Below are 18,796 nucleotides of genomic sequence, written 5' to 3' on the forward strand. Positions count from 1 at the left end.
GCAAGTCAAATAATGGGGCTCTCCTAAATCTTCAAGGCTAGAGTGGACGAGACAGCAGGGCCTTCCTGATACCAAGTTAAGCCCCGAGGCTTGCATTCGGCTTCCCAGATGAGACTCACTCCCCTTGCAGGCTCACCAAAGCCCACATTCAGCAGCTTAGTTTTGCTTGAGATGTAGTTTCTTTATAATAGCATTGTGTTGTCTTCTCAGGCCTTTGTGACTTGATATGACAAATATAGAAACACCTAAATAAACAACCTTTAAATAAGAAAACAAGGAGCACTTCTCTTCTCACGCTCCCATTTTTCTTAGGTCTGCTAAGATAGCTAACGCCCCTCCCCCACTTTACCAGATTATGAAGGGACAGACCCTTTGTAGACCCTAACCCTTCAGCCCACTCACTTGTCCTCCTTTAAGTGTTCACCTGAAGCAATTAAAAGAAATATTTGAGCCCCAACAATCAATCTTCGATCCTTCTTTAAAGAACAAGGTTTTTGTAATACGTGGGGCTGAAGCCAGAGGGTGAGTTTAATAATGCTGTGCCTTAACCTGTTTCCTTGGACTGGTCTGTCTCCAAATTTCGTTTCAGCCTACCCACTCCGAGGAACAGGCTTCCCAGGAAAGGGTCGGAGCAAAAGATCTGCTGCTATTTTAAGCTGCTTCTTGGAAATACTCGAGATAGCCTGATGGCTCCTGGTCAACTTCCCTCAGTGTCACAAACTTTCCCTCCCTCTGTGTCTCCCCCCCCCCCCCCGCACCTTCTTGGGGTTGCTTTTGCAATTGACACTCTGGGCTAACAGACGGGTCTAATATCCGCAGCTCTGCAGAGGTTAAGAAGCCTGGGGCGAAAGGCGGGGAGAGCGGGGGACGGAGAGGATATGACGGTTGGAGAAGTCGGATTAAATACGGCGCTTTGTAAGTATTTATTTACAATTACATTTAATCTCTGCTTCACACATTGTTTGTTGTTGTTTAGAACAGCAATTCAGATTACAGCAACACAGACCACCCAGGCCGGTGAGTAATATAGAACTAAAACGTCAAAAAAAATAGCACCCTTTCTTCAAATCAAATATGCATTCCATCCAATTCGTACCAAAAAAACCCTCACTTCCCCCCGCCCTTTCTGATTGCACGTGTATTAAAACCAGGTATGAAACACCCGTCTGCTGCCCTCTTCTGCGTTCGGATCCTATGTAAAGGATCCACCTTTTAAGATGTTTGTCTGGCTTGCAGCCTGCCGCGACGTTTGATGCTTTAATAACGGCTATTAAATATTTAACCACGCGTTTGTTTGTGGGGGGGGGGAGCGGGGAGGGGAGAGGGCCAGGCTTGTGGGGAGTTGCGGGAGCCGGCTGGGGCTGCAGGAGGAAAGAGAGGGCCGGCCGCGGCTCCGATTACCAGGGCAAAGTCTAATTAAAGGCCAAGGATGGGGAGGGACCATCCTCTGACCGTCCGGAGTTGCAACGTTTATTGGTCACAAGGCAGGATTCAGTGTATCTGCTTTAAATAATTAAAAGCCGAGGAATAATTACCAAATCGCATTGTAATTATGGCGAGCTGGAAAGGCGAGCGCGGTCTCGGGGAGGCCAGGCCGGGTTACAAGAGAGCTCGCCTCGCACGGTTTTTCCAGCTCACCCGGAGGTGCTGAAGAGGCAAGGAAGATCTGAGGAAAGGGGCGGGCAGCAGCGGGCACGGGATGTCCCTCTCGCCCATAAGAGGGTCCCGAGGGTCGCGGCTGTTCTCCGCTCAGGGTCGCCAGTCAGAATCGGCTTAACTCGCACAAAGGCAAGGTCCTCTAATGGTCGAGCCCCTCCACGTACACCCAGGCACCCCACTGCCCTTCGAACTACCGTCCTTCCCCTAGCATTTAACGAATCTTGTCATCTTCACCGAAAATAATAATAATAATAATAATAATAATAATAATAATAATAATAATATGCCTTTTAATCCCCCCCTCCCCGCAACCACATCTTATCCCCAAATCTGCTTCTCAAGGACAAATTGCGCGTCCTGCTTATCAACTCCCAAGCAACCACTTTCCTTTTCAGAACAAAGCGCCGGAATACGGAGCCCAGATGCCGGGGCGAAAGGCGAACGCTGTTGGCTGCCGAGCCGGAGCGCCCGCGCCTCAAAAGTGCTCGCCCGAGGGCTCCAGCCTGGGCCGTTATTAACTTCTGTTTGATTAGTGTAATTGCTCAAATTTGGGGCCGGACAGTATGATTAATTACAGTTTAATTAACGCGTCCATTAAGAGCACTTAATGCCAAGATGCTTTTAGAAACAGCCTGAGGAATGGAGCGCCGGAAAGGGACGAGGCGGGGGAGAGTTTTTCCTTATAATGTTTCAGTGTATTTATTGTGGTTTGTGGAAAAAAATGGTTATCCCTGGAACGAGTTCAACATAAAGAAGATGGTGGGGGCGAGACACACGGAGAGAGGAGGAGGCACGCAGTTGGATAAGAGTAACATCCCAAATATAACAACAATAACAATTCCAAAATCTCTACTTAAATGTGTTTTTAATGCCACTTTCCAGCGTTCTGATTCAGAATCAGGTGTGCAACGATACTAGATCTGCACCCCCTTTCCGACCCAGTTGCCTTGCAAGTCTGCCCCGGACCGAGCGCGAACGGATCCCAGCGGTCGGCCTCCGCCAACCCCGCCAAGGGCTTCCTAGTCAGACTTAGGGCTGGGGTGCTTTCGTTTTGGGTGGGAGCGGTGAAACGAAGCAACGGAGACAACCTACCGGCTTTTGTGGGACCCCCTCCCCAAACAAAGCATCTCTTCTTCCCACACACATGATCTTAGATTCAAACCAGAGATCGCAGATATCTTTCAAGATTTACTCCTCCCCCCCAGCGAGAAATTTTCCGATTGAAGAGGGGACTGTCCCTGACAGGGAGCTCTTTTTACTTGCTGATTTAAATGTTGTACCGGACCCCGCTTTGATTGCCCCGCCAGCCCCGCCACGGAGCCACCTGGGGAAGGGGAAACGGATTTGTCCCTTCTGGAGAGGGAAAGGATTTCCTTCACCGATGTCCCGGGAGAGCTACGAAGCCCCCCCTCTCCACGAGATTTGCTTATGGGGCAGATGATGAATAGGCCATTTTTAGGGTTGCACCCAAATACTGCGCATTCAACCAACACCTTGGACTGACGGACACTCGGGGAAGAGAAGAGAGTTTTCTTGCCAGCAGCCTGGATCCAAGGGAGCCCGCTGGAATTCCACCCCTTGGGTCTTCCCTACACTCAGTCCTCAACAGACCAGCCGATTGGGCCAGTCCCCCGGAAAATCGCCTCCGGATCTGGAGCTGTTCTAGGCTTTGTGGCATGGGGGGCGGACGGGGGACTACCCTTATTTATAAAAAGGGAAAGGAGGAAAGAAGGAAACCAAGAAAAAGAAAAAGGAAATGAAAGGAAAAAAGGAAAAAAAAGAAAAAGGAAAAAGGAAAAAGAAAAAGAACGGTAGTTGGTCTGCAGCACCTTGGACTTGTAAAAGGAAATGCTGGCTTGCGGGGCAGAGACCCAAGTTCCGGAGATTTCAAAGCGCGCCGGAGCCACGGAGGAACCTGTCCTGCTTCTTGCCCCACACCACTTGTCAGGGTCCCCCTTCCATTCCCCCTCCCTATATTTTCATTTGCGACTCGATAGAGAAGGAAAACATATTCCTGCGGGGTTGTGGAAGTCCAGCTAGGGGGGGGGGGCTCAAGCGCCCCTCTGTCGACCGACTTCCCCAAGCCGTCCCCTCTGTCTCTTGCCCTTTAAGAAAGGCCCCGACCTGGGGCGGGGGGGAGGCGGCAGAGGAAGCCTCACGCGGCTGCATCCCGGGCAGCAGGCGGGTGTCTGGGCCAGGCTGGGTCTTCGGGGCTCCTTCGGGACTCCCTCCCCGCCGCGGGGATGGCTCGTTGCAGGCCCGGCTAAGGAAAAGGAAAGGTGAGCAGCCAGCGGGGAGTCTTACCTTCTCGCTGCCGGCGGCTCCTTGCTGAGCGCTTCCTCCTCCTCCTCCTCCTCCTCCTCCTCCTCCTCCTCCCCCACCCGCGTGCTGCCCCCCCCCCCCCGTCAGCAATCTGTCTTTTCTTAAGGAAGCCCATCTGCCTTTGGATTGACTGCCCGCCGAATGATTGACAGGCGTCCCGGCGGCGTTTCGCGCAACGGTGCTAAGTGGGTGTTGCCCGCCCGCCTGGCGCAGAGTTGCGCTGCCGGCGGATCAGTGGGAGCAGCGGCTCCAGCGAAGACTGGGGACCCGCCCGCCTCCGTCTCCTCCTCTTCCCCCCCCTTCCTGCCTTCCTCCCCCCCCCCCCGCCTTCTTTTTTCCTTTTTTTAAAGCCGAGCCATGCGGTCAGCCGCCCGCCCGCCTCGCCAAAGCCGCGGACGGAGGCGAAGGGCGGGAGGCCGCCGGGAAGAAGCTCCATGAAAGTCGGCGCCGCGGCCGGAGCCTTCGTGGTCGCGCCTCTGCCGGGTTCGCCTCCGGATCTGGGCGAGTGAGAAACCGGCCCCGCTGCCGCCGCCGGTAAGCCAGGGCCCCGGGCAGGCGGGCAGCTGGGGGGGTGTCCCCTCCGTCCTCGTTCCTTCCCCGATTCCCGCTTTGCGCCCGGAAGGCTTTCGGGTGGCCCAGGAGTCGCTCCCGGGCTGCGAAGACAGGCTGCCCTTCTCGGAGGCGGCGGCGGCGGCGGTTCCGCCGGGCTGAGGGAGGTTTTTCCAGCTCTCGCCCCTTCCGCTTCTTTCCCCCTTTCTAAGGATGCCTCGCATTGCTGGACAGTGTTCAGCTTCTTTTTATTTCGTTGATTCTGCCTGTGTGTGGATGTCTATCTTCTGCTTTTGCACGGGGGCTCCACAGCTGTTAAAGCCGACTGCGATGTGTCACTTTTTCAAACCGTGCATAACCAGGATTCGGAAATAAATGCAATTTATTACAGATTGTTTTCTTTGCATAGGGATCCGTTTGGAAGCATTGGCACCCCCACCCCACCCCCCAGTATGAATGCGCGCATCCCCTGTTTAAAATAGATTTTCTGGTGAGAAACTGCTGGCTGTTTATTCGGTTTGGGAGCCTTTGCGGTGAGGTTTGGGGCGAGAGACCGGGAGGATGATGGCGGGATTTGAACGGTGCTTCCCTGCTTCTGCGGAAGGGGAGAAAATTAAGAAGTTTGTGTTCCCGTCTGAGAGAGGCAGAAAGGTTTGGCCGATTTTCTGTAATTGCCCCGAAAGCTGGCATTTAATCCCCGCCTTTCTGTTTTCTTTTCTGCTGGTGGAGACCTTCAGGGGCGCTTAAGGAAGCTTTGGGGTCTCCTGTAAAGACATTAGAGGAGCGGCGGGGATGGATTAGCTGCGGCGGCTCACCCACTTTCCGGCCGAGTCCTTCATCCGGATTTAGAGATGAGAAAGTCCCAAAGACGGAGGGGTGGAAATGCAGGGAAGGCGCGGATTCGGTTCCCTTTCCAGCTGCGGGTGCCTCCGTTGCCTTGTGATTTCAAGGTTGCTGGGGCTTTTCCTTGTTTGGGCTCCTTTTGGTTTGGCTGCGGGGTGATCTTCCGAGCAGGAGAGACCCGGAGTTTGGGGTTAAATGCGTCTTATGCCACGTTAAGGCAGGATTACAGATAAGGCCAGGGAGAGCAGCCCGCTTCAGCCTTTAAGCCCCAGCGGGGCCGTCAAGGAGGGCGCAAGCACCTCTGGCTGGCCAGACGCTGGACAGCTCCTCGCACGTGTAAATCCACTCCCGAGCTTCCTCCGGGAAGCCTCCACTTCCTCCTTCCCCCTCCCTCCCCCGACCGCAGGAACAATGACCAAGATCCCAGTCGTGGTTTAAACACAATCGGGGCTCATGATAATTTGATTTTAATGCATCTTTTAAGAAGGGAGCAAGAGCGGAAAGGAACGATCGCCTCAAGGAAAAGCCCCTTTGGAGACACGGTCGACCCTCCGTTTCCCAACTTGAAGAGCTGGGCTGGGGATGGTTGTGCTCTCAGGAGCCTTCCCAAAGGAACCCGACCGGGACCCCTGGCTCAGGCAGGCGCACTCGCCCGCCTCCCTCCCGCCCGTCTTCCTCTGCCTGGAGAGGCTTCTAGGAAGACTCCCCGGAGGAGGGGGCGGCTTGGGCTGCGGCAGAGGCACTTTCGCTGACAGCGGACGGCAGGCCACGGCCGCCGCCCCTGCCCAGGACGGAGGCGGCGGCCGGCCTGAGCTCCAGCCCAGCTGCCCGCGGCGCCGGTTGTCCAGCTGGCCGCGGGCCTCACTCAGCGCTTCTCCCGCTTCCTCCTTCTTCGCAGGGGTTCGGCCGCCTGCGGCAGAGATGGAGCCGCTGGCCGCCGCCAGTCAGCTGGGAGCCGGGCGCGAATCTGGCTCCTCCTCCTCCTCGTCGGCTTCGTCCTCTTCCTCGTCCTCGCCCCACTCCAAGCAGGAGCTGCAGCCCTACGCCGGCTCCAGCCCTCTGAAACCCAACCAGGTCGGGGAGACCTCCCTCTACGGCGTCCCCATCGTCTCGCTGGTCATCGACGGGCAGGAGCGCCTCTGCCTGGCGCAGATCTCCAACACGCTGCTCAAGAACTACAGCTACAATGAGATCCACAACCGTCGGGTGGCGCTGGGCATCACCTGCGTGCAGTGCACGCCGGTGCAGCTGGAGATCCTGCGCAGGGCCGGCGCCATGCCCATCTCGTCGCGCCGCTGCGGCATGATCACCAAGCGCGAGGCAGAGCGGCTCTGCAAGTCCTTCCTGGGCGAGCACAAGCCGCCCAAGTTGCCCGAGAACTTCGCCTTCGACGTGGTGCACGAGTGCGCCTGGGGCTCGCGGGGCAGCTTCATCCCGGCGCGCTACAACAGCTCGCGCGCCAAGTGCATCAAGTGCAGCTACTGCAGCATGTACTTCTCGCCCAACAAGTTCATCTTCCACTCGCACCGCACGCCCGACGCCAAGTACACCCAGCCCGACGCCGCCAACTTCAACTCCTGGCGCCGCCACCTCAAGCTCAGCGACAAGGGGGCCACCGACGACCTCAGCCACGCCTGGGAGGACGTCAAGGCCATGTTCAACGGCGGCACCCGCAAGCGGACCTTCTCCTTGCAAGGCGGCGCGGGCGGTGGCGCGGGCGGCTCCTCGGCGGCCAAGAGCTCCCTGCACCCGCCGCCGCCCTCACCGGCTGACTTGGCCCCGGTGCACAAGAGCCTGCGCTGCAGCGGCGGGGCCGACGACCCCCCAGGGGCGGAGCGAGGGGGCCTGGGCTTGCCCGCGGGTGTGCACGGCCCGGCCGCAGCCGCCGTACGAAGCTACCCGGTCATCCCGGTGCCCAGCAAAGGTTTCGGGATGCTGCAGAAGCTGCCCCCGCCGCTCTTCCCGCCGCCCTACGGCTTCCCCGCTGCCGCGTTCGGCTTGTGTCCCAAAAAGCAGGAAGACTCACTGGGCGGGGCCGGCGGCGGCGATCCGAGCAAGGCCGGCGCCCTGACGCAGGGCATGTTCTGGGGACCGCCGCAGCCGCCGCAGCCGCCGCCGCCGCCGCAGCAGCCCAGCGCCGCCGCCAAGGAGGGCGGCGTCTACCCTTCCTTCCCCATGTTCTGGCCGGCCTCCGGGAGCCTCCCCGTGCCGCCCTATCCCGCCCAGAGCCAAGCCAAAGCGGCCGCCACAGCCGTGGTGGTCGCTGCCGCCGCCGCCGCCGCCGCCGCCGCCGCCGAACCGCTGGGACTCCGCGGCCCGGGCCACGTGGACCTGGAGGGCTCCGAGCCGTCGGGCAGCGAGCGGAGCAGCGCCACCCCGCAGGAGGGCTCCGGCGCTGCCGAGGGAGAGCGCTGCCCCAGCGCCCTCTCCAGAGCCGCGGCAGCCGTCGGGGAGGAGGACCGCTCCGGCGACGAGGCCCTGCTGGCGCCGCTGCCGCTCCCCAGAAAGGGAAGCTACCTCTCGGCCTTCCGCCCGGTCGTGAAGGACGCCGAGAGCATCGCCAAACTCTACGGGACCAGGGAGGCCTACGCCGGCCCTCGGGGCTGCCCGGGCTACCTCTCCCCGGACTTCCTCAGTGAGGGCAGCTCCAGCTATCGCTCCCTCTCCCCCGGGAACGAAACGGTGGGCGAGCCGGAGGTGGACGTGGAGTCGAACCGCTTCGCGGAGGACGAAGACGAGGAGGACGAGGCGCCTGTCGGAGACATTCAGCAGTCCCCGCCGCCGCCGCCGCCGCCGCCGCTGCTCTTGCCCGAGGCGGAGGAGTCTCTAGCAGCAGCCGCGGGAGGAGGCCTGGCAGCGGTGGAGAAGGCGGCGGAGCCGGAGGAGAGTCCCTCAGAGAGGACCAGCAGCCGGGGTGGCTACGAGGTGCGCGGGGTAGCGGGAGGGGAAGGAGCAAGGTAAGGGAGGGCCTGAAACTCGGTCGGGAGGCAGCGCTGATTCCTGCCGCGTGTGCAGAGTGGGAAGGGGACGGCGGAGGCCTGGTCTGGCCACGCCAGACGCTTCTCACCGGCCCGCGGGAGGCCGCTTGTTTTGCCTTCTCTTCCCTCTGGAAAGAGAGACGCTTCCCTTGGCTGGGGTAGGACGCCAGGCCGAATCACACGGGGCACCCTCCCTCCACGCTCAGTACACCTGCGGGGCCCAGCATAACAGTTGCTTTGTGCGCGCGCGTGTGCGCGCGCCTTTGAGTCAGTGTTCTCCTGGGGACTGCCTGGACAAGTCCCTGCAGTTTTCTTGGCGAGGATTTTCAGAAGTGGTTTGCCATTGCCTCCTTCCCAGGGCTGAGAGAGGGGGACTGGCCCAAGGTCACCCAGCCGGCTTCGTACCCAAGGCGGGACTAGAACTCACCGTCTCCCAGTTTCTAGCCTGGTACTGTACCTTAACCATTACACAAGACCGCCTCTCTAGCAAGGGTTTAAAGAGGCAATTTCTCCAGCAGCCGAAGGGGAAACCTCTCTGCCCGCGTTACTTCCCCCAGCCTCCGCCGAATGGGGGGTGGGTGTCTTCTACCTGCTCCTCGGCGGAGGGGCCTTTCAGTACCACGAACAGCTCCCGCCTCAGCCGGCTGCGGGAATCCGTGGTGGGGGCAGAGAAGGAGAGCCGTGGTGAGCTGCCTCAGGGGAGACCTCCAAGCAAACCGACCCCGCACCCGTCGCTCTTTAAAATGCAGCTGTTTTTAACTGGCTTGCATTGAAAAAGTGAGGCGAGGCAGCCGAGCTGAATTTGTGCAGCAACTCTGCGGTGGGGCGGGCGGACGAGTGCGGGCTGAGGGCAGGTTCCAAAGCCTGCGAAGAGAATTGGGCGAGGGGTAGCCGAGGGAGGGGAGGGGAGGGGAGGGGAGGGGAGGATACCCAAGCAGGCTGGGGAGAGGAGGGCGAGAGCGACGCCGGATCCGGGTTTTGTACAGCTCAGACAAACAAATCAGGGCATTAAACAGCCCTTGGGCTGTCTCGCTTTGGCGCCCACTTACAGGATGGAGGTGTGTGTGAAAGAGAACTCTTCTCTCCCTATCTGAGCGGAGCCTCTTTCCTGCCCCTTAGCTCCGTTCTGGCCATCTGCGGGTGGTTGGGACCCAAAGCATAGCCGCCCCCGCCTCTGCCCGGAAGCCGCCCAGCTTCCTCCACCCATCGAATTTCCAGCTGTTCGCGTTTGAACGCGGGGAATTTGAAGCCAGTTCCGGAGAACTGAGAGGAAGAGAGCCTAAACCCGGATCACTCGTCGGAGCGGATTGAAACGAGGGGGACTTTTAATACTGAAGAGGCTCTTCAGTGTTCCACTTCCTTCGAACTGCGGAAGGGTCCTTTTCGCCGGAGAACCAACATAATATCCTTAATTTAGACAGACATCTCCTGTACTAAGACCCCCTTCCTAGACGGAGAAGAAACTGGGGAGGAGGGAAAAGCCAGTGAAGGTCGGGGGGTTTTTCTTTCCACCGAATTGCCGAAAACGGCTCAGAGGCAGCTCCGAAGAGCAAGCGGTCCCCGGTTTGGCCTCCCTTCGAGCGAGGAGCATCTGAGTTCGTCTTCTTCGTGTCCTCAGATTCCCGGCCGTGGTGGGACTTCCCGGGGCTCCGCGCGAGAGGGCCGCGAGTCCTGGGATGCGGAGGTAAATTCTGGATCGGCCGGTCGGCCAACCGCTCTGTCGAGCCAAGCTCTCTGCCCTTTCCTTTGCAGGCCTATCCTTCGGGGAGGGAGGAGTGTCCGCAAGCGCTCAAAGCCGGCGCCTCCCTGGGCCCACCCATCGCCCCCTATCTCTGCGACCCGGAGAAAAACGGTACGAATGAGCCGTAAGATTGACACCTCCGTGCTGGGCGGGGGAGGAAAGGACGGGGCTGGCAAGAGAAGCCCCCGCCCCCGGTCCGGAGGCCTGACCTTTCCTGGCGAGAGCTGGCCTCCCCGGGAAGCGCGGGGTCTTCCAGGCCCAATGCCGCCCGCCACGGTCGATTAGGGCTCCTTGTTTCCGGTTTCCTCATGGACTCCCCCTCTTTCCTTTGCCTGTATCTCGAGGGGAGGGAACGCGCGCCCCTTACTAGTCTTGCGGCCCGGGCCTTGCCCCGAACTCCCCCCCATCTGCTCGGGTGCCTTCTCGCGGGAAGGGCTGCCCTTGCGCCAGGCCAGGCGGGGCTGCTGGGGAAAAGGGCCGGGCCGGGCGGGGCGGGGCGGGGCGGCGGAGCTAACAGCCCCTGGAGCTGCGGCGAGCGTTTTCCCAGGGCGGGCGGGCAGGCCTTTCTGAGGCCTCCGCTCTGACTGCTGTGGCTGAGGCGGCTCCCGCTCAGCCCCCTTGCCTTGGCCTGAAAGCCGCCCCCTTGGCTCCCAGACCCAGACCACGAAGACAATCACTCGGCCGCGGAGGATGTGGAGAGCAGGAAGCCCTCCCCAAGCCAAAGGAGCGTCTCGCAGTCCAGCCCGACTCACGCCGAGCGAGGTAAAGGGCGGCGGGTCCCGGTCGGCCCTTGGTGGGGGGACGGCGGGCCGACTTTGTAGAAACGCCAGAGTGAGTCGCTGGGCGGGCAGAAGCCCCAGGCAGAACAGCCAGGGCCGGCCAAGGGGGCCAGGCTGACACAAAGCTGGGCATGGGGTTATTGTGGGGCGCAGCCAGCAAACGGGGTTAATCCAAAACAGGAAACTAAGTTAAGTACAGGCAAGCGGGCCTTTGAATTCGGCAACGGATGCCGGGACCCCGAGTCAAAAAGCCGCCTGCTGAGAGAAGGGGCCGCTGGCACGTCCGCAAGCGGCTGCGGAGCCTTTCCGGCAGCCTGAAACCCGCGCTCCGGCTGGAGGGAGGGGGGCTTTCCTTCGCGGGGAGGAGGTCTGCCTAAGGGCTCGCGGAGGTGTGCGTGGAAAGGCGGGGGTGGCGGCGGCGGGGAGGCTCTCGAGGTTACTGAAGGAGTGCCAACAGGATTGACCAGGCTGTCGGGGGATGATGGGAGCTGTAGTACCGCAGCCTCGGAATGGTCATGTCAGCCGTCTAAATTCCCTGGGTCGAAGCAGTGCTCGGACGCATGTTCCGCGGGCCTTAACGGCAGCGAGTACACACTTCGCGTGGGTGCTCCAATTCGGACGTAGCTGTAGACACGCTTGTTAGTCCTCTCGTGTTATCCTGTTTGTTTTCCTCCGAACAGTCGCCGAGAGAGGGCGGGGGGAGAGAACTGCAGGGATTCATCTTGTAGAGACCCAGCCCTTTGGCCACTAGCTCAGCCAGGCGAAACAGCCGCCCCTTTTTGGAAGAGACGACTTACCGCCCCGCATCTCGATTCCCAGCAACGGCGACTGTTCCGCTTGGGCAGCGGGGGCGGTGGGGGCCGAGGAGGGCGAGGCTCCCTTGCGGCAAATCAGGCGACTGAAAGGGCCTCGTCGGGTCGGCCTGCCTGGCACCCTCCCCGCTGCTTTATCGTTTCGGCGGCCCGTTTTCCTGCCAGGATCCGCGGGGCCTTGAGGGCAGTAGAGGTTTTGCAGTCACTTGCCTTCCACCTTCCGCCGGCTCAGCTCGGGTTTTCTCAGCAGCAGGCCTTCCTCGACGGAAGCCCGTGGTCTCCTCTGGACATAGCCAAAGCAGACCGGGGACAGCGGGCGAGTGGTTCGGCCCTTCAGGAGTTTCCCTGGGCTCCTGGGCGAGAAAGTGGCGTTTTTCCCCGGGGAGCTTTGCGTCTTTGGCGATGGAGAAGTCTTGGATGCGCGCTGAGACATTCCTACGTGCAGCTTCCCGAAGGGGTCTCCTTGGTAGCCCGGCAGGGGCTCTTCTCTTCTGGCGGTCCCGCTCCTTGAATTCGCAGCCATCTCTCCTGCCTGTTCCCGGGCCCGGTGGCATACCCCTTCATGGCCATCACACCGGTCCACGAGGGCTGAAGGGCCCCGGAAGAAGGGGGCGGGGAAAGGGTCTCTCTGAGCGGAGGAAACCCGGAGCTCCGTTTGACAGAGGGAGAAGGAAAAAGGGCCCCGCGGATCGAGGGCGGTCCTGTCGGATTGCCGCGCGATGAGCCCGCTCCCATTCTGTTAGTGGGGAAGGAAACATCGAGGTCCCGCAGCAGATTTCGAAAGACCGGGATGGGCGGCGGGGGGCGGGCAGGGAGCAGAAGTAGGATAAAGGGTGATTTGTTCTGACAGGTATCAGTGGACTCTGACTCCTGAGACTTGTTCCAGAATCCAAATCGTTTCCTTCGTTTATCCTGCTTGTGCACACCACCCCAATAACTGGCGTTTTCTTGTGCCAGATGACAAAGTTATTTAAGGCACAACAAGCCGAAAAAAACAAGAGAAAGGGTAAAATTCTTTTAGTAGGATCGAGCAAATGGAAGATCAGAATTTACTGCCTACCTGGGTAAACAACTTTATGCAAAGCCCAGGAAGAGTAAGCAAAAGAAATTAGAGGCAGAATTCGGTTCTACAGGAGCCCTTAGGTCTGCTTGGAGGAAGTGGGGGGATAAAGAACGGGGAAGAGGACTAGGCTAGTGAGGGCCCGTTCACACGTGAATGGATCCATACTTGACGTCATGTGAAGCTACAGCCGTCCTACAATGATCCCCCGTTCTGAACCCCGTAGGAGCGAAGAGGGCTGATAGGGAGTGCCTTCTCCGGGCTCCCCTCGCCCTGCGGCGTCTCTCGTAGAGTTCCTGTCAACGCCGACGCGGCCTTCTCCCTCGCGGGGGGCGGAGCAGGGGACCCCCGGGAGGGATCGAGATTCGGGACTTCTCTCCTTTCTTCCTAGGCGAGGAAGTGACCCTCCTCGACGTCACCGGGACTCAGTTGGGAGAGAAAGACCTCGGCGCTCTGGCAAGAGGTAGGGGTGTCGGGGAAGGGGCGTCGGGATTTGGGGTGGAAGGCAGAGGATGGTCCTCAGGGGCGCCAGCCCTGTGTGCGGCGGCCGCTGGGCAGAAGTCCCCAACCCGCTCAGGAGGGCCGTCTGAAGAAAGCGAAGGGAAGCAACTTTTCGTCTAGACCACTTCCCGCCCCTCTCCAAGCCCACGCAATCCAGAGCAGCCTCCGCGCTGCCCCACTCGAAAAGGAGAATGGAGGGGAAAGCTTTCCAAAGGATTGGGGCAGTTCTGCTTGCTATGCCGCCTTAAGTTTGGTTAACTTTTCCTGCTTCCGGCACCTCTGCGCGTCCATTAAGCGAAAGGCCTTTTTGCTCCAAGGAACCAGCAGCCCCCTCTGTGCCCACCCTTCCTTCCCTGCTCTGGAGCTGGAGACACCCATCTGCCTCCCTGAATGAGAGGCTTAATCCCAGGCTTTGGCCCCTTGCTCCGCGATTCATTCTGCTCGCTTTCTGTTGTAACCGCTGACCTTGGCTGGCCTCAAAAAGCTAAGCAGGGTCAGACTTCGGATAGGAGACCACCAGGAGACCTGGGAACTTTAGGATCGTAAAGAAACACCCCAGAAGAAGACTTCCATAGTGTTCTTGAAGTCATCAGAAGTTGGGCTCAAGTCAAGGGAGTTTACTTTTTAAAGAGTCTTGGCACTTAAGCTGCTTTGGGCTACAGAGTTTAAGGGTGGAGGCAAACTGCAAGAAGAGAGGGTAGCAAAAGCGGGGGGGGGTGTTTTGCAAGTCTCAGAGCAGGAGACAATGTCTTTTCTGAGCAGGACCGGGGATCGTAAGTTGGATCTCAGGGGTCCCTAGGAGGCTCTTGGGATGGTTTGCCCCATCCACTATTCTAGCTCCAGAGTGGTTGAAAAGTTGGTGGCTCAGGTATCACAGAAACTCAGATTTTTGGAGCCCAGTTGGGGTGGGTGGGTGAGCTAAGCTCTAATAATGAATGCCCTGAGGAGTACCGTTTGACGTGGGTGGGTTCAGATTGTCCTACCATTTGCAGATGAATGCCAGGCCTGTGCAGTTCCTTCTTCTTGGGATATACAGTAGTTTGCTTTTTAAAAGGAGTCCCCATGAGACAAGGAAAGAAAAGGAGAACCCCTTCCCCCCACCCCCGCCCCGTGAAGGTCTAGCTATACTGTATAACAACCTTTCTCAACCTTTTGACCCCAGAGGAACCCTTGAAATATTTTTCAGGCCTCGGGGAACCCCTGCACAGTCAGGCTCAAAGATAGGCCAGAAGTTACCAAATTGTTTCATGGGTATATATGCATGAACAGTGTTCATAAACTAAAAATAAAGGATGAAACTGACCTCTTTAATGTCAAGTTGCCCGAATTTGAAATATTTTTTAAATAAATCGTGATCTCCCAGGGAACCCCTGGTGACCTCTCACAGAACCCGAGGGTGCCATGGAATGCTGGTTGAGAAACTCTGCAGTCCAGAGCAGTGTTTCTCAGCCTTGCCAACTTTAAGCTGAATGGATTTCAACTCCCAGAATTCCGCAGCCAGCATGCCAAATGCCAAGGCTGAGAAACACTGGTATAGAGGTAGCCATAAGGAAGGCCCCTCTCCAACCCGGTTGGGCTCTTGGTGAACGCATGGGCAAATTCAGGGAGTTTCCTGTCAATAATTTGGAAGGGAACTGACACTGCTTTGGGAGGAATATCCCCCCCCCTTTTTTTTACAATCTAGCCTATAGTTCTAGCAATTCCAGATGGTCTCTCGTCTAAGGATAAATCCTTCTAACCCTGCTTGGCTTTTCCAGATCAGCTGAGGTCCGCTGACTGCCTATAGATATCAATATGCATCTCTATAGGCAGGTGGAAATTCTTTATCTCTTTTAATTGAGGTGAGGCATTTACAGTCTCCTACATGGGAAAGATGCCTCCATTTCAGGGACGCCTTAGCAGATCTCTCCACCCCAAACCGCACCCCACCCCGAACTACCAACGCTCCTTCCAAGACGCTTTTTCCCCTCCCCCAACAGACGAGTTGCAAAGACTCCTCCAGGAGCAGATGGATCTCAGGAAGAAATTGGAACGGGAATTTCAAAGCCTCAAAGGTACCTTCCGCATCCTCTCGCGGGCTGCTCAGAAAACGCCGCCCCCTTCTTAGGCTTTTCCGAAATGGCCCCTCACGCCTGCGCTGAGTGGGATCCGATCCTGGCTGCCAGGCTGCGAAATGGCGGCTTTTCGGAGCGGGGGCGGCGGGGAAGGAGTTGGTCCCGACGCCCCGAAGGCGGAAAGCCGCGCGCCTCGCCTGGGCTCAGCCCCGGGCCAACGGGGACTGGGGAGCAAGGGGAGAGTCGAGCCCGTCCCTCCGATGGAGGGGGAGGCGACTTGCACCCACCCTCGACGACCCGCCGCTCTCCGATCACTGGGTCAACCGCGACTGGTGTCCGGCGCAGCGCAGCGCTACTTTCGCATATGCTAAGCCTTGGTTTAGTGCTGGGTGAACCGAGCCTGTTTAGTTTGGTTAGAGTTTCCTGGGCTGTGCCACCCAGAAAATGGGGTCCTGCCCACCTCAGGCACTTGGGTACCTGTTGGGCTTGCTTTGAAGCCAAACCGCCGGATCCAGCCTTTCTCTTGCTCTCCAGGGCAGGGCTGGTGGGGGTGGAGGCGAATCTGGCGAAAGGAAGAGGGCGCCCCTTCCCTCCTGGACAAGGACCCGGAGCGCCTCCCAGGAGGTTGGGGTGTTCTTCCCGCTCCCAGTCTCTGCAGGGTTTAGTCGAGGCCCTCGAGGGGCGAGGGAGGCCCTGCTTTGCTGAACTGGCCGATCCCTCCGGCGGGCCGCGGCCTCGGCCCTTACGGCTTCACAAGGCCCGGAGAGGAAGAGCCTCCACTCCGCTGGGAAGCGAAGTCGGATCGGCCCATAACCTGGGTCTTTGGGGGGGGGCGGGAAAAATAACCTTGCCCGGCCCCAGCACGGAGGTTCCCCATTGAAAGGACGGTTCGGATTGGAAATGGCTGGATGGATCCATGGTTTCCATTCAGGTCGGTAAACCGAACTGTTTAAAAGAAAACGCGAGTTTCGCGGTTTCCGGATGGTGGCTCCCCCCGGCCGCTGCCCCCTTGACTTCCAAGGAGGAACAACGCCCGGCGGCGCGGACCGGGAGAGTCTCCCAGTCTGCCAATGTGTCCGTCGGCGAACTCTGCAGGCGGCGGCTCAGGGTCCGGCGCTCGTCGGAACGGCTTCTGGCAGCTGCCCTGGACCGCCGGCCCGTCATTCCAGGCAGCCCGGCTCTGGCGTCGACTACCGGGCTGCAGGGCGGGCGCCGGGGAAAGGAAGCCTGCTTGGCCAGCCTCAGGCCGGAGCAGGGCGCTGGGGCACGGCTTTGCTCCGATGAATCGCGATCGCAGCCCGCGAGGCTCCGCGGGGGCGCCTTCCACGCCCCAACCTGCGGCTGCGGGGCTGCCTGACTGCCGCGTTCCAACGCCCCTCCCCGCTGCCCGCAGATAACTTCCAGGACCAGATGAAGCGGGAGCTGGCCTACCGCGAGGAGATGGTGCAGCAGCTGCAGATCGTGCGCGGTGAGGACGACGGGGCGGGCGGGCAGGCCGGGCCGGGTGCATTCCTGCCGGCTTCGCAGTCCGGAGGGAAGAGGGGGGGGGGCGCGCGGGGGGGGGGCGCAGAGGGCCGATCCCTTGCTGGCCTCTCCCGAGCCCGTCCTGTCCTCCGCAGATACCCTGTGTAACGAACTCGACCAGGAACGGAAGGCCCGCTACGCCATTCAGCAGAAACTCAAAGGTGGGTGACTTTACAGGGCGCCCTAGCATCAACGTCGTCGGATCTTGAAGTCGAGTCAGATGCGAGTCCGGCTCGACTGGCTAGCCATGCAGGGCAATAAGATACTGGCAGAAATCGTTTCTGGCCCTCTTGGCCATACGAAGTAGCCTAACCTGGTGTCTGAGACCATCCCCCGCTCTGGCAGGACGGGCCGGCCCTGAAAGCCTGGTCGGGACTGATGCTTGCCAACTGCAGCTTGTTCTGCGAGCGCAGCTGCTGGCTCCTTAACTCACCTGCTCGAGCATCTTGTGCGGAATCTGCCGTGGGACTTCAGGAACCCTCACGGCCTCCGGAGAGCCAGATAACGAGTCTCCTGCACTCCTCGCAGAAAAGCAGTCAAATCCGAGGCGGGGAGGGAAGTCCGACTGGATCCCACTCGACTTGGGGCCACGTTGGATTCGCCCCTCCTAGGCCTTAGCCTCTTCTGGTCCCCCAGCCGTGGTCTCCGGCGTCGCTTACTCCCCTTGGAACCAGCCAGGGACGAGCCAGACCGCGGAACCGGCCCTGCTGCCTTTTGTACCCCGCCCCGCCCCGCCCCATCCCGTCCCATCTGTTTGGACGGGGCAGGAGGGAAGGGAGCGGTGCCTCTCAGGGGTTGTGGAAGAGTGTTCTCAAGGTTCCAGGAGGGTATTTGGCCCAGCTCTGGACACGAGACTAATACCATTACAGGAAAATCTTTGTCTGACTCAGAAAAACAGCACTGGTCACTCTAAGTTGCAGGGGTGCCTGCAGGGTACGACCAAAATAGTCATGATGGCCTGTTGGCGGAGCTTCCATCGCACCGTCGCGGGCGCCATCATGACTTTTTTGACCATAACCTGGGGAGGGTCCCTGCAGTTGGATGATCTGGAAGCAGAACTCGTTAGTTCCTGGATGGGACACCACCAGGAAGGCCCAGGGCATTGGCTGGATCATATATTCCGGGAAAAGGGAAAGAGAAATCCCTTTCGTGGTACCGCTACGGAATCGACCTCGACTCGAGGGAGGCTTGACCAGGGCAGCGGCTGTTCCGGGGAGAGGGGCGCTGGGCGGGGTTGAGGGCAGGGCTCTTTGCTGGGCTGGCCTCCTCCTGGGCTGACCGCGGGGCGGGGGGGGGGGCTCCCCTGCCGCCCGGCGTGACGGCCCCTCTTCTGTCGCTTCCTCTCGCAGAGGCCCACGATGCGCTGCACCACTTTTCCTGCAAGATGCTGACCCCTCGCCACTGCGCCGGCAACTGCTCCTTCAAGCCCCCCTTGTTGCCCCAGTGAGAACCCCGTGGCCGAGGGGGTGCCCCGCGCCCCTCTCAAGAAACCTTGGACGGGTAGGAGCGTCAGCAAGACTCAAGGTCTGTCCGAATCCAGCAGAGACTCGTGTAAATAGACCGAGGAGGAGCGCATTCAGAGTGACTTTTCCCCGGCCGTGTAAATAGAAGCTGTGCCGGATTGGATCGGGACCTTGAAGGCGAGCTCAGAGACTGCAGAGGGGTGGGGATGGGGGGAGTGGCAGGAAGGCGGGGCAGACCCACCCGGCTCTCCGGGCCCGGCGTCTCTCTCCCCACCCCTCCGGCTTTGGCGTCCCCGCTGTCTGCCCTGGCTCTGGGGGCGGGGGGAGGGGTCGCTCCGGGACCCCCTCCGAGGGGCGATGTGCAATGGATAGAAGCGTGGTGTGCGTTTTCCCGCCTTTCTCTCTCTCTTACTCCAACCTCTACCGAGTTTTTTAAATCGATTTGTTTCTGGCTTAATTGACGACGTCCGTTTCCTTCCCCTCTTGTAAACGGTTGATGTAGCACAGCACT

At 59.6% G+C, this 18,796-nt stretch overlaps 1 protein-coding gene across 1 annotated transcript; it reads left to right on the forward strand.

Annotated features, from left to right (window-relative positions):
• Positions 1-5,955: 5,955 nt before the first annotated feature.
• Positions 5,956-18,269, forward strand: SKOR1 (SKI family transcriptional corepressor 1). The gene is made up of 10 exons (XM_063314384.1): positions 5,956-8,307; positions 8,909-9,035; positions 9,803-10,035; positions 10,104-10,203; positions 10,747-10,854; positions 13,135-13,206; positions 15,224-15,298; positions 16,692-16,766; positions 16,918-16,983; positions 18,172-18,269. The coding sequence occupies exons 1-10, from the start codon at positions 5,956-5,958 to the stop codon at positions 18,267-18,269; spliced, it is 3,306 nt and encodes a 1,101-aa protein (XP_063170454.1).
• Positions 18,270-18,796: the final 527 nt, after the last annotated feature.

Source organism: Candoia aspera, chromosome 13, assembly GCF_035149785.1.
Source record: "Candoia aspera isolate rCanAsp1 chromosome 13, rCanAsp1.hap2, whole genome shotgun sequence".
Taxonomy (NCBI): domain Eukaryota; kingdom Metazoa; phylum Chordata; class Lepidosauria; order Squamata; family Boidae; genus Candoia; species Candoia aspera.